The 26,327-nt window shown below is 40.3% G+C and overlaps 3 protein-coding genes across 4 annotated transcripts in view; 2 read left to right on the top strand and 1 right to left on the bottom strand.

Annotated features, from left to right (window-relative positions):
* Positions 1 to 826: 826 nt before the first annotated feature.
* LOC133521096 (ARF GTPase-activating protein Git) lies at positions 827 to 17,069 on the bottom strand. Its single transcript, XM_061855860.1, has 13 exons — positions 16,764 to 17,069; positions 16,291 to 16,424; positions 14,604 to 14,716; positions 13,822 to 14,002; positions 13,331 to 13,461; positions 10,926 to 11,115; positions 10,422 to 10,494; positions 9,500 to 9,694; positions 9,062 to 9,198; positions 8,365 to 8,853; positions 7,697 to 7,816; positions 7,198 to 7,299; positions 827 to 6,333 (listed from the first exon to the last, which is right to left on the bottom strand). The coding sequence occupies exons 1-13, from the start codon at positions 16,825 to 16,827 to the stop codon at positions 6,163 to 6,165; spliced, it is 2,100 nt and encodes a 699-aa protein (XP_061711844.1). The 5' UTR covers positions 16,828 to 17,069; the 3' UTR covers positions 827 to 6,162.
* Positions 17,070 to 17,284: 215 nt separating this feature from the next.
* On the top strand, positions 17,285 to 21,982 carry LOC133521092 (dolichyl-diphosphooligosaccharide--protein glycosyltransferase 48 kDa subunit). The gene is made up of 7 exons (XM_061855855.1): positions 17,285 to 17,480; positions 17,585 to 17,823; positions 18,482 to 18,724; positions 19,095 to 19,238; positions 19,779 to 19,940; positions 20,793 to 21,023; positions 21,597 to 21,982. Exons 1-7 carry the CDS (start codon positions 17,351 to 17,353, stop codon positions 21,753 to 21,755), a joined length of 1,308 nt encoding a protein of 435 aa, XP_061711839.1. The 5' UTR covers positions 17,285 to 17,350; the 3' UTR covers positions 21,756 to 21,982.
* A 245-nt stretch (positions 21,983 to 22,227) lies between these two features.
* LOC133521091 (leucine-rich repeat flightless-interacting protein 2) overlaps positions 22,228 to 26,327 on the top strand; it is a 42,979-nt gene continuing 38,879 nt past the window's right edge. The window contains exons 1-2 of one of the 2 annotated variants that reach the window (XM_061855850.1): positions 22,228 to 22,931; positions 23,878 to 23,972. In XM_061855850.1, the coding sequence (XP_061711834.1) occupies positions 23,895 to 23,972 (78 nt within the window). In that variant the 5' untranslated portion in view covers positions 22,228 to 22,931; positions 23,878 to 23,894. Of the gene's footprint in view, positions 22,932 to 23,136; positions 23,269 to 23,877; positions 23,973 to 26,327 lie in introns of those variants that run through there. The other variant, XM_061855851.1, reaches the window with a different exon arrangement.

Genomic DNA, 26,327 nt, shown 5'->3' with positions numbered 1-26,327 from the left:
ATTACATTTAAACTGTATGCTAAGTGATTTAAGGTATATTTTCCCTAAATGTTCAGATATTTATGATCACCCTGTCTGTGCAGATATTATTGTCTCGTTGTGTGGTCAGATTTAATTGAAAAACCACTGCTCATATATTTATGGCGAATTGGATGTTCAGATGTTATTGACCTCATTTACTGTAAAGAATTTATTGAAATTTATTGCTGCTCAGAAATATTTGAGTACCTCGGCCGCTCCGATATATCTGATGGCGACTGTACTCAGTACTTTATCGCTGTAACGCGTTAACTGACATGGTGGAGACTTTCGGTAAATCGTATGTAGAACTGTAAGAAACCCTATTTTGGAAATTTTTGAGATTTCCCAGCCCCTTATAGACACCTCAGATGACCGTAGGGCTGGCAGCTACCTCGGCCAGAGGATAAGCCTGGCCATCCAAAAAGGTACCGCTGTCAGGCTTCTGGGCACCATAACACATGAAGGTGACCTGGGAAGCATTTAAGGTACATTATAGTTTAGTTCTAAGGATTAGTTTATTGTTTGTAATGTAAGTTGTATATTGTGAAACATTTTTGGAAATTGTATGGGTGTATGGGAGTTGTACATCTTAGAGGAAATGGACAAAGGTACGTATGTATGGATGGTTTTCAGGTTGTCAGGCAGAATCCAAAGAAATCTTATTCAGTATCCAAAATCAAATAAGAGTGGAGGAAAGGTACCTAGGGTTTTCTTACACCTGTCTAGTTTTCTTTGAATTCAATTCATAACGTCTTTAGGCGTCGATGGCGTTTAAAGGGTTGTAATTTTGCAATAAAACAATTCATAATAATCAATAGAATTTTATATGTTAAACGATACAAATTCTAGTAAATTTCGTATGGAGCTAAAGAATACCTGCTTCCTTTGCTAGTTGCGCAAAGTAACAAAATTAAGGCTGTGGTTGGGTGGTCCAATATCTGTATTGAAATATATATAACGAACCGATGGATCTGAGTTTGCTGGTGAATTTACTAAATTCTGATCGTTTCTGTTTGAAGAGGAATGGAAAATAAATTTGAGTATAATAAAGTTCTAAATATATGTTGTAAGGGCAAGATAAATAGTAGATTCTCTACAAGTGTTTTTCATGTCCCGATGTTTCTCTTACCCCATCTAACCTTGTTTAGAACTTTGTCATTCTGAAATTTTAACTTCTTGAGAATATCCATTTTTTTCTTTTAAATATCCACTGTGCTGATGTGGATAAAACAATGTCCAGCAAGTCTTACAAACTGGTTTATATGAAGCTGATTTACTTGAAGGCAGGAATTCTTACTTAGCGTGTCTACCTACTTACTAACCTAGGTCTTTTACATAAACATTGGCACATCACAAATACTTATTACAATTCGTACGAAAGCTAAATATATAAATTTCACATCGTATCTAGACACGTACATTCAATTTCTATAACATAGGTAATATATGAAACGGTCATATAAAAAATCTACAACTGATATAGTAAATATTATGTTAGGTATCTAGGTTCTAACAAATGTATGAATAGTTTAACATTTTAGGCACGATCGTTAAATTTCGAGTGTACTGGGTACAAGCACTGGAGTCTACGGTACGAATCGCGTCAGAACTCCGTCGATTTCGCAACATTCTACTACTAATATGCGCAAACAGGTCAACGGGAATTAAACATTTAAATCACTTATTGAACTTAGGAGATCTTGCACATTCCAGGGTTAGAAACTAACTCGGAGTTAACCGTTAACACAGGGCTAAATTGTACTGGTAACTCTGGGTTTAACCGGTTTACCCCGGCTAACCCTGGATGGCGAAAATGGCTCTTAGAACAGTATGCAGCGTGTTAGTTTGTTTTCGAAGTAAGTAAACTAATGTCAGCCCATCTCCAACGCTTGGTTTCTTCGATTTGACTTATAATGAGGGTAGTAAGTAATTACTACAAATGTCCAATCTGTGGGTGGTCCGTCTAAGCGAAAATCATATTTTAAGAATTGCAGCATCTGTGCTGGGGACTCCATTTGGAGATTGGGTAAGTAATTAATGACTGATTATAAAATATTCAATTCCCGTTGTCCCCACAGATTACATATACCAAAGCTTTCACTAACCTGTCCTAGTGTTATCCCAAAAGCGTATATAGTCACAAGATACCCGAGTCAGTTCCGAGGCACCTGCGGGGGCCAGCGACAATGAACCTTATTTAATAGGAAATAGAGTCACGTTTACACTGGTAGATAACTGTCTGGGGATGTGGTGCCTCTTATATGCTTACTAATATATGTATTTCGTAAGGAGAATATGTAAAATACAGTGAAGAGTAAATTTTAGACTTGTGTTACATGTCTTAAGCGTTAAGTAGTATGTGAGAAATCATTAAAAAAATACTATTTAATATAAATGTTAATAAATGCGTTATTTATACTTTAAACTTAAATACAATCTCGAGCAAAAATAAAGTCTGATATTTAATCTTATAATGTATAAATGTATGCACTGATAATATTTTACATGTTAACATTTATAATCAAACATATTCATATAATTATGTATATTAATAATACATGGAATCTCTATCGTTTCTTAAGATCAAAGTGCAGAGTTAGAATTTAAATCTCAAAATTAATGCAGCTTAGTCTTATAACGAAATATACATGTTACGTCATATACAAGCTAAAATTATTGAAAAATATGTTTTATGACAATGACAGAAGACCCATATTAGTTCAAACAGTTGACAATTATACTAACAAAGAACACATGGAATGGAATGACGCGACGCGAGCGCTATTATCCGCTATGTGCACGACTGGTGCTGCCCTCATTTTATCGGCTTTTCTACGTTAAATCTTATGGAGTAAAATTAGTTCCAACGGCTGCCACTGGCATTAATGTTTGATGTTCCATAAGATTGCATGTGTTTGTGACAATCAGCGCCACTTCTCCCTCCACCGACTTCGCACCTTGCCAATAAAGTGAGGCAAGTTACGTGTCATAGTTTTTATGACATTGACATACCGTTTAATTTCATTCGTCTTTTACACGACCCGTCAACGTCTTTGTTATATTTACACAAGGATTAATTTCGAATGTTTTACTATATCTAAAGTTTGTAATATGTTCTTATTAAGCATTAGAATTAATGTAAAACAAAACCACGTGGCTCCGTCGTTCGTTCTGACATACTAACACCAAAACTCTTCAAAATTAACCATCGGTGGACCTTATATCATTGCAATAAGATTTACGAGTCGTCATTTTTACAGTATGGACGATGGTACAGTCGCCATCAGATATATATGAGCGGCCGAGGTGCTCACAAATATCTGAACACGTACTCTAGCGCCGTGACAATAGAGGCGTGTTCAGATATTTGTGAGCACCTCGGCCGCTCTGATATATCTGATGGCGACTGTACACCGGGCTGAAAAACCGAATGGCCACTTTATGAATGAATTCCATTTATAATGTCCATGTAGTTTTACAGCGCGCTGTACATCCATTCATATTAAATTTGTGTATTCATGGTGTTACATGATTGACAGAATGACAGAGCCACGTGATATAATAGTTCACATTTGAACCCTTTGACCGCCAGACGGCTGTGGACATCATCAGAAAGTCTTGCCAAGGAGGCCGACGACGGCCACAGCCGTCAGCTTCGCCAATGCAATAGGGACTTACGCGGGACTTCGTAAAGTTCAATTTCGCTTAAATAATTCTCGCCTGGCGTCCGGGGCACTGCACATTCCTTCGCCGTCTGGCGTTCAAAGGGTTAACGATATAGAATATATAAAGATTAATTTGTGACAATGAAGCGTTAGCTTTGGTTAGACCAATACAGCCGAATCGACCCGCACTGGGTATGGCACTTGAGTTACTTTACGAATTACAACGAACCAACCATTATATTTATATTTTATATCTCAATTTAATGGCGAGAAACTTAATAATTATTAAAGTTCACAAAATATTGTTAGTTAAACAATTTCATTGATTGCGTAAGATGAGTTAAGTCCAAGAAAAAATCGTGTCCCGAGTTTGACAGCTGAAGCACTGCACCGTGTTTTGTGATAACTGAATTGTTAAAGGTCCAATTTTGAGTGAATCTTAACTAAATTGGAAGCACGCTACTCATCTTCGTGTTCGAATTTTCTCTTCTTATACATATGACTTTTTATCTTCTTATAAATATGAGCAAAGAGAATTTGAAATAGAGGTGGATTGTCAAAGAAAACTTTGTAGACACAATACATTTAGTGCCATCTTTCGACACATGATTAAAACTTTTGGAACGCCATTTGACTTTGATCCTTATTCTTTCACTGATATGTGTTAAATATCAAAAAGTGGCGCCATCTAATAGATCACAAGGCCAAAGGTACGGCGGCATCGTTTCGAGCGATGGCGCCACAAGCTTTAGCCGATGCCCGGTAAGATGGCGCCACTTATTGATAATTAAGAAATTTAACACATATCAATGAAAGAATAGGGATCAAAGTCAAATGGCGTTCTAACAGTTTTAATCATGTGTCGAAAGATGGCAGTAAATTTACTGTCGCTACAAAATTTTCTTTGACAATCCACCTCTATTTCAAATTCTCTTTGATATGAGTAAGAATGTGTCCACTCACGCTTGATAAATCCTCATTATTTTTAATACGAACAAATAATGTGAAACTTTAATAATTATTAAGCTCAAACATAACAACTACCTACATGTGTATATGGTATACTACAGTAACTTATCTTCTAAAAAAATTACTCCTACACCAACTAAATTTTATACATTATCGTTTTGCACAGACGTGCAATTAAGGAACAATTGTTCAGAAACTAAAAATATATTTACTGAATTAACTTATATCATGGCTGAATAATAGCCACTTGTTAAATAATATTAGATCGAGTTTTTACATGTTTTAATTGAATTGAAAAAACAACCTTAAGCCTTGGTAAATAACGTTCACACTTCTTTACTCTCATTTCATACACCTTGTCACTGGGGATACATTTAACGTTATTTATATTAACAAGAATTTCATAGCCTTTGATAAAATCTGAATAAATGCTAATATATATTTTCTTAAGCAAAAAATGTAATATAATCTCAATGTAATAAGAGTGATACCACTGGGGGATATAATATGAAATGCATTTTAAAATATCATACCTACTCATTTATATTCTTATAAAAAAAAAATACTTCACGTATTTTATCTTAACGAAGTTCGACCTTCAGAGTAACAAACACAACACTATTTTAACGCAAACGTTATTCTTTTCGATTCAATGTATGTAAATACTTTTTAATTCATAATCACGAACACATTTCACTCAGCGAAAATTGATTTCACATCCAAAAAGCAAAAATAATCTATAAAAATAATACTTTAACGGAAGCAAGTCTTGTACACAACCAACACTCGTACTAATCAACCATATTGTAGTTGAAATTATGTAATAAATGTTATTCTTATTATTTGCGTATAATCAATTGATGAATTCATGATCGGGCCCGCGATTATTAATGTTTCCTGTCTCAGTTTACACAGTTCCATTATCCTTTCCAATATGTCATTTCTACGAGTTCTACGCTTGGAATCCAGATGGAACTGTGAATGAACAAAAGGGCGTAATGAGTGGCCCGTTTCATGAGAGCTTGCAATACAGGTGAAAGCATCTTTCAAGTTAAATTAGTAAAAGACGCTTGTATTACAAATTACAGTCAGTATGTAAACACAACTTTATTGTCAAGACAATAAGAGCGTGTGTAGATCAATTTGAACATCTGCCGCTGAACAAGCTTTTATGAAACATGAACGAACATCATTAAAATATACAGATGGTCCATTCAGCTAATACCTTAACATAGTTTAACCGAGAGCCCTGAATGATTCATAATTATGAAGGTATGTAAACTCACCAAGTTCCCGCATACATCACAGTGTATTTTTTTCGGAGCGACCGCGGCTTTTAAGCTGCAGGGTGACACTTAAATCGCGTTGTACGACGTTCGCTCCGGAGTCCATGTATTGAGTCGCGTCACGTCACAAGTGCTGCTACGACACCAACGAGTCACAAAATTGTCAAAGCCACTCACAGTAAAGTGGACACCACTTACACCGTGGTGTAGCGCGGTGTTCGCTAGGAGTCGAGGTGGAAGTGCGTGACGAGCAGCTTGGTGGCGCGCGCCAGCTCGTAGGCGGCGCCGCGCACGTCGTCCAGCGCGGCCGCCGCGCCGCACGCCGCCGTCAGCGCCGCGCCGCTGCTGCGGAGCGAGCTCAGCGCCGCCTCCAGCTCGCGGTCTGAACATGTCTGATGGAAATAATGCTAATATTATTCCAGGTTGATCACGACAACAGAATTCAACGGACACGTCACCGGTGAACAACGCCGACAGTTTTAGAGTTTCTAAATCAAACACACGTTTGCGTATACATGTGTAATGTGTAATTTAATTTACTCATATCTGGGAAACCGAGCTTTGCTCGGAAAACATATAAAAACTATACATAGCTAGATCAATTTTTCGCCCCCGAAAACCTCACCATAGAAAATTTCATCGAAATCGTTAGAGCCGTTTCCGAGATCCCCGAAATATATATATAAATATACAAAAATTGCTCGTTTAAAGGTATAAGATACGTAATTTGCAATAGCCGAGTCCACACAGTGCGAGCGAGCGAGCACGTACGTGTGAGGCAATTTCCTCACGCACAAGCCGGCCAGTGTAGACGTGCCTCGGCCGAAGCGACGCGCTCGGGCGAGGAAAACGCACGCGTCTACACTGGCCGGTTTGTGCGTGAGGAAATTGCCTCGCGCGTATACTCGCTCCGTGTGGACCCGGCTAGTCACGAACAAAAAATTAAGTCTTCCATAGAAAATGTCAAGGTCAAACAGCCAAAATGTCTGAAACAGACAACATTCTTATCGCATAGTAAAATTTGCTCAGTATGACCTATATATTCATTTTTCATTTCAATTTACGGGAAATTATTGCAGGTGACTAAATAAACATTTTGTATATTTCAATATTGAATTGATACGCGATTTTATTTACTGTATATACAAATTGTAACTTTAAATAAAATCAGGTACTTAGTGAGACATTCGATCAATTTGCCAAACTATCAGCAATTCACACAAGAACATAAAACTTAATAAATAAGAAGTTAGTACTTGAGGAAACAGTGTGAGCAGCGCCCTGACCGCCTTCCGTATGCCCTCAGCGCGCTCACTGAGCCGCGCCGGCCCGAGCTCGCGCGCCGCCGCCCACAGCTCCTGTATTTTATTCAATTATTTAAGTATTTAACCTGGACTCTACAAAACCTAACGTAAGGTAAACGTCTTAATTTTCGGTTCAGGGGGCTTACCGCGAAAACCGAAATTCGCAAATTGCGGGAATCTTTCTCTTTTACTCTTACTAAGACGTAATTAGAGTGACAGAGAAAAATGCCCGCAATTGACGAACTTCGATTTTCCCGGTAGGAGCCCAGTTAACACAAAAAAGTAAATTTAATACATTCCTAACTAGTGATCCATTATAAGCTGAAAGATATAACATATACAAAAGAAAAAGTGACCAATGCCTCCAATACCCTAGGTCAGGGATTGAATCAAAATAATTTGATTTGTTTCCTATATAGGAGCATTAGGTACTAAGTACGTTTTTACGAACCTGTATGCCTCGCGTCACCGCCTCAGCCCGTCGGTGGACCATCTCGGCCGTGGGTAGCACTTCATTGGATTCTAACACGCTCTGTGTCAGCGAGCGATCGAGGCTCGAGAGAGTCGTTAGCTGCAAACATTCCAAGTGGATTCTAGGTTTTGGAAAGCTACAGGTAAATCTCTAGCGATTCAGAATACTTCTGATTACTTTAGATGTCACGAATAACTTCCTCAAAATAAATAATAAAGATTTTCTTTATTTTCTTTCCTTTGAAATCCCCGCAAATCCTGGTCACGGCACCAAAATGTAACTCCAGCAATCCAATTATCCTCAAGAGCCATGAAAACTGATTACTTTGTATAAAAAATCCATAATAGAGTGGCAAGTTTTCATTGGCCTTGAATACACGTGACTTTTATTTAGTTTTTTCAATATATGCAATTTATAAGGACATTAAGGACAAATAACAAAGTTATGAGTATTAAACAGTCTATTTACAGGCCTATATCAAGCAAATTACTGTTTACTATTAAACCAGTGAAGTGTTAAATCTATTTTCTAGATTTTCTTTTAATAGACATCACCACACCTTATTTTATAAATTTAAGTTAGATCAAACTACTTGTAAGGCTTCTAACTACTAAGCGACTAAAATTAGTAAAATTAATGATTAGTACCTGGTGTTTAGTAACGTGCCAGTTATTCTTTGGTCCCTCCCTAGTCTCATACATACTGACCGGTCGCTGGGAGCTCTTGAGGGCCTGCTTTAAGTCCGCCTCTTCGGCGCTAAGCGTGAGTTGGTCCGTTTCTAAACTCCGGCCCCTCTCGGGGGGCTTGCAGGCTGTATCTAAGCCGTTGTCGAAGCTAGAAACGTTGTCGGTTATGTCTGTTTGGGAGGTTAAGCTGTTGTTATCGTCTATACTGTTTGTTTTTAAAACGCTGTTTTCTTTAGTGAGTTGCTCGACTATGGTTTGTAGGTTCTTGAGTTGGTTCTTAAGCTCAGTAATTGTCGAGTCCCTGCTGTCTAGTTCTTTCTTTAGAGAGACCACGTCTTCTTTGCCGTGTAGAGAACTGAAGCGGAGATCGGAGCTGGTGGAGTGCTCGATGGGGAGAGAAGGGTTGTATGTTGAGGAGACTGTCTCGCCGGCTCTCGGAACCAAACTCATCTGCGGCACACAGGTACATTCATAGTTATTAATAAGTGTTTTTTTTTTTTTTAATTTAACACGAGAAGCAAAACTATACAGAATGTGACATGCATTTAACGTTACAAGCAAAAAGCAATGAACTTTAGTTAAAGTTATTAAATTAGACACTATCTAGCAAGAAAAGCCTCGTGCTAAGCCTACAGATAAGCCTTTTCTAAACACTTACATCGAGGTCGATGGGCGCGAGCGCAGCGTAGTCGTCGTCCGACGCGACGGAGTCGTACAGCGGCTCGTCGTCCGACATCTGAGACACGTGCTTCAGGTGGCTCGCTGACAGCAACGGGTTTAGCGGGCCCATTAATGCTGTGGGCAGAATTCGTTATTGAAGGACAGCGACCCTGTATTGTGATCAATTTCCATTTTTTTTTATACGGTGTATAAATTCCACTACCAAAGTTTTGCATCAAAGATGAAAAAGTGTTCGTAAGTATTTTAAGCGTTGTCCCACGAAAGATCGCTATAATATCGAATGATTTAAATAAAGCTAAAATATGAAATAAAGATTAAATAAAGAAACATTATGTGGGCTATTAAACCTTGTCTTTATAATAAGATCACTCTAAGCACCAATAATGGGCCAAAACAATGTAACATGCAAGGGTACCGTGCGGCTGCAAGGAGGCGACGTGCTGGCGGCGCGTGGCGTCGAGCAGCACGTCGCGGCAGAGCGCGCCCAGCTCGGCGCCCGACAGCCGCGCCAGCTTCTGCCGGCCCTGGTTGCGCGGCGCCGACAGCGCGGGGTTCACCGGCAGGAACACCACGCCGCAGCGCTCCAGCCCTGTTCCGCTGGTCTGCCATACTGCCATACGAACAAAAACCGTCATCAGTAACAAAACTCTAACACCCTTATTCATAAACGTGTACTAAAGTTACGATGCCGCTAGTCATCGTTTATCCCTTTTCATCACACCGATACGTCGGAGAGGGACAAACGATGATTAGCGGCATCGTAACTTTAGCACACGTTTATGAATAAGGGGGTAAGTACGTAGCTTCTAAGTAACGTCATTATTTTACTAAAATCGTCTAAAAAGCTCTTCCAACATTATCCTCGTAAGGGCCAATGTATATAACAATTTAACCCTTCGAAAGCCAAGACCCTCTAAAAGTCGTCGTTACTAAATGTGCCCACACCGCCAAGGACAACTAACTACACAGTTTCGAGTTAGGTTTACATTAGCTCGCTTGCGTCCGAGAGCTTGGCGTTTGAGTGACGTTTGTGTTTATGACATAAAGCGTTCAAAAGGTTAAACTCCGTCTCAATCTAATTAGAACCTTTCATAAACCAAAAATAAAATCATTTCTATTCTTTCATGGTTTTCTCAAACAAATGAAATTCACCCTAATTCACTTCAAGACATACACATACAACAAAATCCAAATTAAAAATAGGATATTTTAGTATGAACCAGAACCACTTTAATCGAGAAGAATACTTCAATCTAATAGAAACATGTTAAATTCAAGAAGCGAAGTATATACAGCTAAAATTAGCAATAAAACATTGTAAAAGTAATGAAACTTACTGGCTTCAGTTTCTCTTCGGTCAATCTCATCATAAATATCCATTACGAGCTCTTCAAATAAGTGATTTGGTAACTGGAACAACAAACATATTTTATGATATTTTTCACTAGCTCAAAAATTTTCAATTACCCTGGTCACTGCGCCACATATTTTCAGAACACTTTAGAAAGGAATAAGTTGATAGTTAATAAATAACAAATGCAAAAAACGAACTAACCCGCCGTATAGTTCGTCAACTTAACGACAGCGACACACAACCGAAATTTACACAAACGTTCATAAAAGATGTGTTTAAATAAATATTATAGGACATTATTACACAAATTAACTAAGTCCCACCCTAAGCTCAATAAGGCTTGTATTTCGGGTACTTAGACAATTATGTATATATAACATATAAACACTTAAACAAATAGAAAAACATCCATGACTCAGGAACAAATATCTGTTCTCATCACACAAATAACATTGAATTGGATTTTAAGACACATTTGTATACTTACAAGTTGCAGTTTTCCCCTCGCAGCCTTAGCCACATCAGTCATTTCATGCGCATCTGATGCCCGTGGCACGGCGAAGTGTTTCCCAGTGGCGTGGTCCGGACGCGAACCCGTCAGGAACTGTATGAGGCGGTCGGTGGCTTCGTATACTAGTTCTACCATTCGAGCGGCGAGCTCTGTGTGCCCGCCTTGTCTGTAAACAGGGATAAACAAGTTAGAGAGGCGTGCACATAGGTGCAAAAGTGTTATGCTATTAATTAATGGAATTTAGTAGGTTGCTGTACAGTGTGGATTTGTTAAACAGGTGGCGGCAGCTACCGATAATGGTTTTAGGTGTTCTAGCTTTTGAGATCATTTTTTTAGGTTTTCTACGAGTAAGACAATTTTATAATATATTTAAATTAACAACGATTAATTTTAGATGTTTAAATAGGATTTATCAGGAATAAATTGTGTAAAAAATAGAAGGTGAATTTAACATTATTTCATTTATGGCTGCCTCCTCCAAATGCCTATCTCTGTTGGTCTCTAAGAATTTTTCGATCTTGAATAAAAATTGCATCAATTTGCTTATTTTTCGTTTCAACGTTTTTTAAGTTCGGGTGGCAGAAATGGATGAGTCACTGACCAATGTAAAATATACCTGTACAGTCAGGGAGTGAAAGTAAATGATACAGGAGGGTTACCTGACGGCATCGATAGGCGTGAGGCCGTCCTGGTCGCGCGCGGTGGGGTCGGCGCCCCACGCCGCCAGCAGCTCGGCCTGCGCCGGCTGCCCCGCGCGGCACGCCACTATATAGGAAGGTTACCTGGCGGCATCGATAGGCGTGAGGCCGTCCTGGTCGCGCGCGGTGGGGTCGGCGCCCCACGCCGCCAGCAGCTCGGCCTGCGCCGGCTGCCCCGCGCGGCACGCCACTATATAGGAAGGTTACCTGGCGGCATCGATAGGCGTGAGGCCGTCCTGGTCGCGCGCGGTGGGGTCGGCGCCCCACGCCGCCAGCAGCTCGGCCTGCGCCGGCTGCCCCGCGCGGCACGCCACTATATAGGAAGGTTACCTGGCGGCATCGATAGGCGTGAGGCCGTCCTGGTCGCGCGCGGTGGGGTCGGCGCCCCACGCCGCCAGCAGCTCGGCCTGCGCCGGCTGCCCCGCGCGGCACGCCACTATATAGGAAGGTTACCTGGCGGCATCGATAGGCGTGAGGCCGTCCTGGTCGCGCGCGGTGGGGTCGGCGCCCCACGCCGCCAGCAGCTCGGCCTGCGCCGGCTGCCCCGCGCGGCACGCCACTATATAGGAAGGTTACCTGGCGGCATCGATAGGCGTGAGGCCGTCCTGGTCGCGCGCGGTGGGGTCGGCGCCCCACGCCGCCAGCAGCTCGGCCTGCGCCGGCTGCCCCGCGCGGCACGCCACTATATAGGAAGGTTACCTGGCGGCATCGATAGGCGTGAGGCCGTCCTGGTCGCGCGCGGTGGGGTCGGCGCCCCACGCCGCCAGCAGCTCGGCCTGCGCCGGCTGCCCCGCGCGGCACGCCACTATATAGGAAGGTTACCTGGCGGCATCGATAGGCGTGAGGCCGTCCTGGTCGCGCGCGGTGGGGTCGGCGCCCCACGCCGCCAGCAGCTCGGCCTGCGCCGGCTGCCCCGCGCGGCACGCCACTATATAGGAAGGTTACCTGGCGGCATCGATAGGCGTGAGGCCGTCCTGGTCGCGCGCGGTGGGGTCGGCGCCCCACGCCGCCAGCAGCTCGGCCTGCGCCGGCTGCCCCGCGCGGCACGCCACTATATAGGAAGGTTACCTGGCGGCATCGATAGGCGTGAGGCCGTCCTGGTCGCGCGCGGTGGGGTCGGCGCCCCACGCCGCCAGCAGCTCGGCCTGCGCCGGCTGCCCCGCGCGGCACGCCACTATATAGGAAGGTTACCTGGCGGCATCGATAGGCGTGAGGCCGTCCTGGTCGCGCGCGGTGGGGTCGGCGCCCCACGCCGCCAGCAGCTCGGCCTGCGCCGGCTGCCCCGCGCGGCACGCCACTATATAGGAAGGTTACCTGGCGGCATCGATAGGCGTGAGGCCGTCCTGGTCGCGCGCGGTGGGGTCGGCGCCCCACGCCGCCAGCAGCTCGGCCTGCGCCGGCTGCCCCGCGCGGCACGCCACTATATAGGAAGGTTACCTGGCGGCATCGATAGGCGTGAGGCCGTCCTGGTCGCGCGCGGTGGGGTCGGCGCCCCACGCCGCCAGCAGCTCGGCCTGCGCCGGCTGCCCCGCGCGGCACGCCACTATATAGGAAGGTTACCTGGCGGCATCGATAGGCGTGAGGCCGTCCTGGTCGCGCGCGGTGGGGTCGGCGCCCCACGCCGCCAGCAGCTCGGCCTGCGCCGGCTGCCCCGCGCGGCACGCCACTATATAGGAAGGTTACCTGGCGGCATCGATAGGCGTGAGGCCGTCCTGGTCGCGCGCGGTGGGGTCGGCGCCCCACGCCGCCAGCAGCTCGGCCTGCGCCGGCTGCCCCGCGCGGCACGCCACGTGCAGGCACGTGTTACCTTTCTCCTGCGAGACACGTTCAAACACACGTGTTTTACGACACAGGTGAGAAAAAAAAATTGCACATGCAAGCTAAACGGTTCATTATTCTTGCTAAGTGACAATATGGTGAGTCACGTAAGACTATATAAAATAGTATGATACAAATATTGTCAGGATAGGAGGAATGTAGTCGTCGAAAGTACTTAACGAATGGTCTGAGCTCAGTTAAAACATGAAATAAAAATTCCGAACAACAATTCAATTTCCAAATCAACTATTGGCGCAGGATCGAGATTATCGAGAAAAGTGGCGCTGTTTTGTGACAGGGTCCAAATCTTTTTTTGGGTCACTGTGCCAACGATTAAGTAAGCAATAAAAACGCACCTGGTTGTAGTAGTTAGGGTCGGCGCCCTGGGCCAGCAGCCGCATGGCGGTGTCGAGCGAGGCGCTCCGCACGGCGCTGTGCAGCTGCCGCGCCAGCTCCGCCGGGGGCTCGTCCCGCCGTGCTCGGAGCACGTAGGCTAACCGGAGGTGCTTTGATAGGATGAACTCCGATTTTATAGGGCTGGAAGATTATTTTGTTATTAAATTACAAATCTAAAGGGAGTCGCAAAAAAAGAAAAACGATTTTCAAACGAGGTTTCGCCTCAAGAAGACTTTAAATTACTGACGTAACAAAACACGCTAAGTACGTAAGTATACGGTAAGTAGTTTTATTGTTTCTTTAAATTACAAAAGGTTTTTATTAATTATAAACTTCATAACAATACATGCTAGGCCATTCCCGCAAGTGTCGGATACGTGACCAACGCTTCTAACATGTCTGATAACGCTATGAAGCCGATATTTGACATGATGACATTTGATAACTTAGCTTTTAATTCAACGTATTATATAAATACAGAATTCTGCTGTTGAGACAGATTTCGCCTTATTGTTCATTATACACCGTTAACTCATACTAAAAACTAATCAATAGCTAAATAGGCCCTAAGGCAAGTGTACACGCTCGTAGGGGCCTTATGAGAAAAAAAATATTATCTCCAAAATGGAGTTAATCCCATGTCTTTGAGAAATTTACTTAATTCAAGCTTAGAAATGCACTCTTGAACAGAGTTTAAAAACATTCAAGGTCAACAAGTCAAACTAAACACAAACAAACTTACTGTAAAGGATCTTTAGCTTGTGGCTTCTTGCGGAGATGTTTGGGTGCTGAAGTGTCAAGCAAGGAGTGCTCCCATATGCTGTTCACATTCTGTGCGGTGAGAGCTTGGACCATCTGAGAACAGACAAAACTAAGCGGTTTTAGCAATAATTAGCATAAACTTTTGCACATCTTTCCTACTGACTACCTAGCATGTTTTTTCTGTAAACGGCATGTGTCAATTTGTGTGTACATATTTTATTTATAGGCACACAAAACAGGTAACATTTATAACAATGAAATATAGTTGTAAATATTGGTTTTGGATAGGAATGCTACTCAAGTTTTATTTCTTATTAAAAATAGTATTTCAGATAGTGATAGTGTTAGTGAATAGGCTGGTCCACACAGAGCGAGCATACACGCGAGGCAATGTTCTCGTGCACAAACCGGCCCGGCCAGTGTAGACGTGCGTCGGCCGAGTGGCCACGCTCAGGCGAGGAAAACGCGCGCGCCGCCTCGACCGAAGAACGTATACACTGGCCGGTTTGTGCGCGAGGACATTGCCTCGCGCGTATGTTCGCTATGTGTGGAACCGCCTAATAATAATTGTTCTGTTCTCATACATTGTGTTGATAATTTGGGCCAGTTTTAGATAGCAGACAGGCAGAAATAGTGGAAATAAAGTTAAGGGATTCTCTACTAAACTCCTATTATGATCTCATGAAATGAAAATTACTGTTTTACATATACACGTAGACAATAGTTGTCTGTTCTTAGTTTATTATCATTGTAATTATATATATTGCAACAAAAGTATAAGATGTATATGTTTTTCTTTCATAACAGAACATATAGCCAAGCATCAACAGGAAAAGGCAAATTTAAATTGGTTAATTGTTCATTCATCAGGCATCGACTGAGTCATGTTAATCCAAGTGACACACATGACAATACTGAGGAGTAGGGAGGTCAGTGAATTTAGGTACTTTTCATTAGTCCTATGGAGATAATACATATGGTAATGGTATAAATTTAGAAATAAATGAAAAACTAATGTGACAGGTGATGCTGATACCTACTTATGATCTGAATTAAACTTTTATAAGGAATTCTCCAATAAAGTAATAAAGTAAAACATCTCCATAATATAAGGGTAGGTATCCCCAAGGATGCAAAATGGATATTTCATTAAGGTAACAGAGTTAATACCTAAACTTCCATGTATTACGAAAAAACACTTTAAATTGTGATAAAGATCAGAGGGAAAACAATATTGAAAAATGTTTATAGGAACCCATTAAATAAAGTGATTTAATCAATATACTTGCAATGGATCCATTTTATTACATTATTATGGTTGATTTTATAAATAAAATAAATAAAAATAAAAAAGCCCTCTATTCATTATTAAAGCCATATAAATTTAAAAATAAAATAAAAAAATAGTGTTTTAGCTCAAAAATCCCTAGTGGGTAAAGGTTATTTTATTACTTGCAATAAATCCATTTTATAGTGATATTGTTATGGTTGATTTTATATTCCCTTCAAAATATCCAAATTAAATAAATTTTATAAAAAAAATACTCAACTTTGACAAATAATAAATATCCAGTTATGATATAAATGTGTTATATATACTTGTGAGTAAATAGGGCTATACATATTGTAGAAACAATCTTTGACTAAACAAAATATGTGAGACTTACAGCCAGAAGTGACGGTGGCCAAGTACCCTGCCGCAGGGACTTGACATGTGATATATGGCGTCCCATGCTGCGGTGCACACTACAGCATTCCGCACACAGCAGCAGGCCTCGGTTGATCGACGCCCACGACGGATCTATGACAAATAATGTGAGTTATACAACCTTCACAACAATATGGTTGGTATAGTATAGATTATGTCACTTAAAAAAATAATATGGTTATTGGCTTCTTAACTAAGGGGAATTTGGAGCGTTGTTGTTTATTATAGCATCATCCGTATTCATAGAATCATAAAAATTGCTATCAATAGAAAGGTTGATTGATACATGAGCCTTCTCGAGATTCTAACACATTTCTGAGAGAATACCGTGTAAGATTTTAGCGTAAATACTAGGATGTCTAGACTAGAATCATTGATCTAGCTCCTCAAACAGAGAGACCTCATTTCTTAATTGCTATGGCCCTTACTGACCCGATGCTCCGCAATCTGCACACACCTCCACCGACGAGCGGTGCTTCGACCGCGAAATCATCATTTTCACTTATATTATGGAAGACAGCAGCCTCTGAAGGACTGACAGTGTAGGAAACTATAATTAAAAACTAGTTAAACACCACAACTAATTTGATACAAAAATAAAACATTTTACGAAACGTCAAGTCAAATCAAATCAATGCTACCAACAAAGCGATAAAAAAGCTAGTGATGGAAAAGTTTTATTCTGGTATCGACGATACCAGATCGTGATTCGTTGTATTTGTGTTATACAAAATTGAAAAACATTTGTTATTTGTACTTTACGTGACCACTGACAATTTTTATGATATTCTAACCAAATTATAACTTATAAGTTATAATTTGGTTATAATATTTTTGGAGATCGTGTGAAACTAGCTTAAATGTGCCATAGACCACAACTTCTATTTTTAAAAGATTTTAATATGACTAACCATTGAAATTATAAACAGCCAAATTTGACACACGTTTATCTACTCTGTGGTCATTTAAGTACACGTCACGATAGAATTTCATTTGGCGTAGGTTAATTAGCCGATAAAATGAAGTTTTCTATTATTTTAGGAATAATAGCCACCTGTTCTTTGGCTCTAGCCGAACAGGAAACTCTAGTTTTAGTAGATAATCTTAATGTTCGGGAGACGCACTCTCAATTCTTCAAGTCTCTTCAGGGTAAGTAAATCGATTGCCCTGATAAGATGCCGGTACGAATCTAGTACAAATCTATTGCTTTATCCTACATGTTGGTCGATAATGACGTATTATTCTATTCGCAGATCGTGGTTATACATTAACATTCAAGCTAGCCGACGACGCCAACCTCGTCCTGTCCAAGTATGGCGAGTACCTGTACAAGAATCTGATCGTGTTTGCGCCTTCGGTGCTGGAGTTCGGCGGGCAGCTTGACACGGAAGCCATCACCAGGTTCATTGATGATGGAGGCAACCTGCTCATGGCTGGCAATGCGGCCGCTGGCGACATCTACCGGGAGATTGCTTCTGAATGTGGTTTTGAGGTAAAATAATGTTTTTTATCGCATATATGAAACTTTCCTGTTCATTCCCTTGTACGATTACTTTGTAAATGCTGATTAATTAAAATATTCCACTGCATAATTAACACAAGTGCTGCGATATACATGCATCAGCTCCAAGAGCTGCTAGTGTATCAAATAAAATAATAATAATTATTATTATTATGCTTAACTTTTCAAATTATCTCTAATAAGCTTCATAAACATCTTAACCTTTCAGTGATCAGCAGGGTTCAGAAATTAAGATGCATATTTGCTTAAACTTTGCCATCAGCTGATAAAGGTTCACTTGACATTGTTTTTTGTGCCTTAGACCACCAACTGTTTGGAAGTTAAATTCCTATGACAACAATGGTCAATGAAATATATAGAAAGTAAATAAATTATTTATTTAGGAAAAGAAGCATACATTAAGATGTCCTGTTAATAATTTCAGGGCCCACATTATGTGCTTCCAGAGACCACCAGTTAAGAATTTCTGCCCTAGAAGGGTGTAGTTATGCCCTTTGCCCACAATGCTCCTATGCTGCGAAACCTTTAATTGAAATTACAATAAGTTCATGAATATATGAGGACCATCTAATATAATAAAACATCCAAATCATATAAGCCATCAAAATAAGATTTTGTATTTTTATAGATGGATGAGGAGTCCGCTGCTGTCATTGACCACTTCAACTATGATGTCTCCGACGAGGGTGAACACACTAGGATTGTGGTGTCTCCCAAAAACTTGATCAATGCCCCAACCATTGTGGGCACTCAGAACCTGCAGCCTCTGCTGTTTGAGGGCACGGGTCTCATCTTGGATAAGGATAACAGCCTGGTGCTGCCGATCCTGACTGCTGACAGTACAGCTTACAGTTACAATCCTAAAAGTCAGGTGAGACAAGACCAGGTTTTTAGATACTGTTTGAAATCTACTACTTAGGGTTGGTTGCACTACTTGCACTGAATCATCTGTCACCATTCACAAATTTTATCATTATTCACAAATTTTGTGTAACAGTAATTTTCTTACACAAATACTTATTAAAATGAAATAATCCTTATTTAATTACTAACTACATTTGAGGGACATTGAATGTTAATCTGGCCCAAATGAGGCTAAAAGAGATGAAGAGAATAAATACATATGTACTCCTCTGGAGTTGCAGGCGTACATAGGCTACGGAGACTGCTTACCATCAGGCGGGCCGTATACTTGTTTGCCACCGACGTAGTATAAAAAAAAATGCTATCTCTTTTTTCAGGTTAAAGAGTACCCGCACGCCGTAGGCCGCAAGACTGTTCTTATTGCGGCACTTCAGGCCCGTAACAATGCCCGCGTCATCTTCAGTGGCTCTCTCTACTTCTTCTCGGATGAGGCCTTCAGTTCCCCTGTGTCTAAGATTCATGTAAGTTAATGGTAATAATACTCTGGCACTTGGCAGGTATAAGTTTTTGAGGAAAATAAATATTCATGAATTTCAACATCACATCAACAGTGGTTTTGGCATCCATGGAATTTAATTACTTCCTGTGTAGTGTATTATTTGAATATGCTGAAGATTAATTTACTGCTGTTTTTAGTATAAAGAGCCTAATTTCTTTAGTTCTAAACATTATTTCAGTGTAGTAGTAGTATACCCTACTATAGGATCCGATAGTTTTGCTAATCAGTTACTAGTCGAATCAAAATGGCTACCCTTAATGAAATTACCATGGAATTCGTGTGAGAAATGCAATAAGTGATGCCACTATTCATCTGTCTCTTCTTTATGAGCAATAAATATAGAATCATTGAAACCTCAAATATATGCTTGACCTAATTCTTTCAGCGTATTTTTGTAAGTTAGATTTGACGGCAGTTTGAAAAAATAGTATATGGGAAGCTAGTCTTTTTCAAAATCTTCAATTGTAGTTGTGAAATAATTGAGTTGCCATAAATATTTCAGGGCGACAAGATAAAATCCGACGTGTCCGGCAACAAGGCGCTCGCGGCGTCCCTCAGCTCGTGGGCGTTCGGCGAGCGCGGCCGCCTGCGCGTGCGCAGCGTCCGCCACCAGCGCCGGGGCGACCAGCACTCGTCGGATACCTACACCATCACGGACACCGTCGTGAGTATTTACGCTATACAGCTATACACTGTTCTAAGTGTTGTAACTTAGGTCACTATTGCCAGTTCGACCAGGACTCTGACACCTGGACCATCCCCAACACCACCTTCAGTGTTTAGGCTATACAGTGTTTTAAGTATCGTAAGTTAGGCCACTAGCGCCAGGGCGACCGGCAGCGGCTCCTCTGATACCTATACCATCACTGACCCCGTTGTGAGTATTTATACTAATCATAGTGCTGTGACCTTAAACTTAAAATTCGAAGTTATGAGGCTAAAACAAGCTTTCTTTAGTAGGAAATCTGAAATCAAATCTTTAAGACTCTGTTGAGGTCACTTCACTTCACTTCTTTAAAAAAAATTGCTTCAGTCCAGTGGGACTATTTCGCCAGTATCAAGGTAATAGGAGCTTTGTACGGTTAATACAAGTGTATGGTGATTTTATTATCTTCTGCTTTTTCTTCTATTATAATTCGCCAGTATCAGGGGGTATAAGCTTCAGATACGACTAAAATTGTACGGTTAGTACAAGGTGTACGGTGATTTCAACAGTGCTTGTAAAGCGATAGCTGGACTTTACAAATAGCACGTGGACTACCGGCCGTTGACTCCAAAATGGTGGTTAAACGTGTTTTAAGATTAATTCTTCATTCACACACACTGCCACATAAGTTTACCGTATAATAAGCGATCGATATTACATTTTAAACAATATTAACAAGCTGCTGCGCTGCTGAGCTGTTGAGGTCTAAAGGCATACAATTTAAGTTTTCCGGATTAACAACGAATATGCCACGTCACTGTAAACTAAACAAATAAAACACAAAATTAATCACCAACATTTATTCTACAGGTCTACAGAATCGAAATCGATGAGCTGAAGAACGGAAAATGGCAGCCGTTCGACGCCAACGACGTGCAGCTCGAGTTCGTGCGCATCGATCCATTCATTCGCACCACGCTGCAGAAGAAGCCAGGTGGCGTTTACGAAGCCGTGTTCAAGGTCCCTGATGTGTGGGGCGTGTACCAGTTCAAAGTGGATTATGATAGGACTGGGTACACGAGGTTGTACCATTCTACACAGGTACTACTACATTCTAATACTATAAGTCTGTCTGTCAGTCTCTCTTCACGCTTAAACCGCTGAAGCGATTTAGACGAAATATGGCATGGAGATAGTTTGAATTCTGGAGAAGGACGTAAGATAGTTTTTATCACGAAAATTACCATTCTGCGCAGACAAAAGTGCGGGCAGAAGCTAGTATAAAAGCATATAATGAATAAATTTGTAACCCAAAGTCAGTTTTCACATTGGATGCTGATCCGCACGCTGCTCCATTGAGCGACCGGGACGATACGTGAATAACGTTGTCTCGCACCGAAACGGCGTGCGGTTGTAATAACCGTGTAATTAGAAAATCTGGTTACAATTTGGTGCTGAAGGATTTTTTTTTTTAATAAAGTTATGTCAGGATATCTACTTTTTATTGTCGTTAATTACCATATACATAATCTTTGAGTGGTATGGAAAAACCTATCAGTGGACTAGCACGGTAACAGGATTCATGACATACATATTTCTAAGAAGTCGATTGAAAACTTTAATACGCAGTCTTTTCTTTCACAAATATGTATTTTACTTTAATTTTGCCTCCAGGTGTCGGTGCGTCCGCTGCAGCACACACAGTACGAGCGCTTCATCCCCAGCGCCTACCCATACTACGTGAGCGCCTTCTCCATGATGATTGGCGTGTTCCTTTTCTCTTTCGTCTTCCTCTACTACAAGGAGGACTCGCCCAAGGCCAAGAGCGAGTAGGGTCCCTACTGAGAGGTCAATCAACTTTTCTGTTACATGCTCTGGGTAAAGACCCAAGAGGTTGAAGTATTTGAAAGAGACCGAAAAATACAGTTTACTGAAATAACAATACAACAAAAGTTGGTTGACCTAAGTTTTTATAACTTAAGAAACAGTGCTAGTTAAGTTTCTGTGTGAAAGGCACTAAATGTATGCTGATAATAAAGATCAATTTTATATGAAAAAAAGTTGTTTGTATCACCCAAATAAATGAGATCCTCCAAAAGGAAAAATAAGATTTCGAAAAGGTGCCATATTTGAGCATTGTATTGTATTCTTTTGGTCAGTGCTTTGGTGCTATTTATTTATTCATATAAATAGTAAAGTAAGTGCTATATATATTAGTACAAAGAGCATATATGTATTAGTACTCCACGCACACGTAGAAAACTTGAATATTCGCGATTTTTTCTCTGACAGAAATCAAAAATACCAAAGTTGAATGGAAATAACAACTCATTTCTTGCTTCAGATTTCGCTACTAATATCGAGCAGTTAGGAACTTCCAGCTTCTAGCTCAGTGATAAGGTTCAATTTAGTATGGTAAAAAAGTGACAGCGCCCTCCACTTTATAACTCCATGCTTCCAACCAACAAAAAAATATCGAGCCACGGACTTTTTTATTCAATAATCTAGGCGAGGAGGAAAAAATTATATTTTCTTCTTTTTGCTATAATGCTAAGTTTCGAATTTTTTGAAGACTGGAAAAGGAATTCAATATTTAACTGAAATGGAAACAGGACGCAACCATAATTGACAATCCGTTTCCTTCACTCGAACGCAGTGTTAAAAAAAATGGCAATGGCATGTCATACATGGCTTTTAGAAATTTAATTTGGTTAAAAGGACATAGTTTACGCATATTATATTAGAAACATTATTTTATTCACAATTAAGCTTTAATTTAGTGCCAAGTAAATGCTTCAAATAATTAGGGCTTGTAAACATCGCGGGTAATTAATGTGATTCGTGTAGGCAGTGTATTGATGATCCCTTATTTGTTAAATATCGTTGGTTTTTAGTGTGTAGTGTCCGTTACCGTATCAAGAAATCGTGTAATGTGTATGTTTTGAACCCCGTAAGCCGTTGTACCCAGGAGAGCTGCAGCAGTGATGTGTTTACAACTCTAACCGTCCTGTGAGTATGATGTCATTGTAGTGGCTTCCATAAAAAACTGTGTTGGCTTGTTGCCCACCCGTTTTCCTCTGAATACGACAATTCTGATACTGATTCGCGAATATATCCACGCGGAAAAAGCGCAATGAACCTCTAGGTTATAGTGGTGCCCCAGTTGCATATATGATGCTTATGAGGTCTATGACCAAGTGAGACTGGGTCTCCCAACTAGTTTTGTTTTTAAATATTTGAGACGGTGGAGTGAGTAATGTAGTGCTTGTTGAAATACAGTGTATGTTTATATGTGAATTGTGTTTGATAGTCTGATGTTGGAGGTTGCTTCTATTGTAGAGCGAAGGTAATTCTTTTGTTTTTGATAACATAGATTACTCACCTTAACCTCTGAGCTTGATGAATGATAAGAGACATGAATGAATGTGGAACTAGACTACAGTGTGTTCACTTGTTGCATGCAAGTTGTGACTTTGACCTATATTCTATTTGTGTAGTTGCTTATGTTATCTATACAACAAGCAATATTTCTGTCAGTGATTTGTGATTCTCTGTGTGGATATGTATGTGATTTGTTACTATTTAGCTTAGTGTTTCTGAAATACTGAATCTTGCTTGTACTACATTCCAAATATAGTATGCTCCCATTACAATAATAATATATAAGAATGTAAGTTAAAAGAATATTTCGAAAACTTCAATGTATTTTTCGAAATATAATTAGCCAAACAGTTGATTTTAACTATATTAAAATAAAAGGATTTCTTGGGATAAGCACATTAAACTCATTAAACAACTAAAAATGTAAGCTAAACATAATAATTCAAAATGCATTCCATAATTATATTTAAATCTTCAAGTAATGTATTCTGTTCAAGACTAATTTAAATCTGCTTTCTCCATTTACCATTTAAATATGACAAGATGATTAAAAATCAACTTTTATAATTTACAGAAAGTGTAACAGTGGCAATGGATCCATCTCGGCGGCAGCGCACCCACACCAAGGCCACTGCCGAGGAGCAGGCTCTTGACCAGATTGCAAAAGAGGTAAGTGGCATTTTAGTACAGTTGGAAATAGAATGTGGCTGTCTGAGCCTTCCTTTTTGCTGTGTGTGTATTTACGCCTTTAGGGGATTAAATAAAAAAGGATTTTCTACAAACTAATTACCAAACACACAGTCTGAGGTGCTAGTTAGTACACACAGTATGAATGTGGTTACATTCCGTTATAACAATAACTAAAACTAATGGCCTTGTGAGCTGTAGACCTCAAGATAAGCTTAAAAAGGTAAAAATTTGCGACCGGTTTGGCCTAGTGGGTAGTGACCCTGCCTACGAAGCTGATGGTCCCGGGTTCAAATCCTGGTAAGGGCATATATTTGTGTGATGAGCATGGATATTTGTTCCTGAGTCATGGGTGATTTCTATGTATTTAAATATTTATATATTATATATTACACTACCTACAATCTTTATATACTGTATAAAATGTGACATGTAATTTATATTATCAATAAATATTATGATTATGATGATTATGATTATTATATATATCATTGTCTAAGTACCCTCAACACAAGCCTTATTGAGCTTACTGTGGGACTTAGTCAATTTGTGTAATAATGTCCTATAATATTTATTTATTTATATTTAAAATAAAAAAAAAATACTTTGTTGAGTCATTGTCACAGCGAACTTACAATAGTCTTATAGATCCTACTGGCGCTTAAGTCCTATTTGCCCATTTGCGCCGTTTCTTTTTTTTCCAAGAAAACGAAACAACATAAAAATTCTGTAACTACTGAATCACTCAAAAATTTTACGGGAATCAGTTGAGAAATGCAACCTGCAGAGGAGAACATCCAGACATATGAAAGCATTTTTTCCCAAGCTGAAATGGAAACCTTCACTAACGTTTCGGTCAATGAGGTCACACAATACTGAATATTCAGATCAACTCTTTCCTCAATGACAATAATTCTAACAATACACATTTAAGGAAAACATTTTCATATTACCTGCACATTATTTCCTTGTATATTTCACGAAATTGTCAATTATCCAACTTACTGGCTAAAGCACTGACACTATTATACCCCCTTATCAATTGCACTTAAATTAGTACATAATTGTCTTTTATCACCTCTTAATGATAAGATTAATTATGTGTGGGCTGTATGAGACAGATAATGAACTCACCCAGTAAAGTGACTCATACAATAAGGTGCTAAAATATACCTGTGTGACTACCCAGTTGTAGGTATCTTTAAATTCAGTTGGACATCATTCCAAGATGGGTCACTGAGATATTTTAAGTTCTAATTTGTCATTCCTTTTTAGGATGTGGGATGGTTTAGAGCCCATAATTCTAAGATATGCAAAAATTGTGTTTGAAGTGTTATATGCAGATTGCAGATATACCTTAAAGCCAATAAGACTCTTTATCCTCTAAAAACACCAGATCAACAAGCCAACAATTTGTCATGAATATGATACGAAACTTACTTATGGGCAGCATGAGCCACTGAGATTCTAGTTTCCAATGTATATAAAATTGGGGAGAAAATAGCCTAAACTTATTTTAAGACGTAAACCCACTGCGGCGAACGGCAAATCTAAGCACGTTGACTTGTATGAGCTTAGTGCCAGTATGCATTATCCGGACTTACAGCTTAAATAAATTCGCTAATACACAACGCTACGCGAGAGAAGATTGCTGTTGGTAGCATGTTTCTCCATTGAGTTTTATAAAAGACTAAGATTGGTCCGTGACGTCTGTTTTTTCCATCTCCATATTCCCTGCCACATTATAGTCACAAAATCTTTATCACTATCCACTGACCCGTCACTGCACGCGCCGTTGCGCCGGAGTTGACGTAACTATCTACGCACGCAACTTGCATCTCCACTGCACTATTGCACTGTGGATTGTTGATGAGAAAATGGGGAACTGAGTTTTTTTGGATAGCGTAACTTTAAATTTTACATTCAACTGACCATCGAACCTATTCATAGTGGAGGACTCCAACATTAGATACAGGGATGCGCTAATTTTACGATAATATTACTCAGAATTGTAACAAAGTAAACGTTAGTCGCCAAGTTAGGTTTGGAATTGTAAAGTGGGTGACACTCGAGAGACAGGAACATGCTGACGGTATCACAAACCCTCCAAATTTCAAAGAATTGAATAAGGTGTAAATATTCGTATAATTCCGAAAGGAAAAACACTGAAAAAGTGACTGGTAATTCCGAAAAAGGACTGTTATTACAATGGAATGAGTGATTTTTTAAATAATTTTCGGATTTACGCAATATCAGAAATTACCCAAATACTTTTCTTCGCAACCTTTGCTTTGATGTCTTCTTGTTAGTTTATCCTTTAGCGAGTCTACCGTCCCA

Source organism: Cydia pomonella, chromosome 9, assembly GCF_033807575.1.
Source record: "Cydia pomonella isolate Wapato2018A chromosome 9, ilCydPomo1, whole genome shotgun sequence".
In the NCBI taxonomy this organism is placed as follows: domain Eukaryota; kingdom Metazoa; phylum Arthropoda; class Insecta; order Lepidoptera; family Tortricidae; genus Cydia; species Cydia pomonella.
This window is presented reverse-complemented; position numbering and strand designations above follow the sequence as displayed.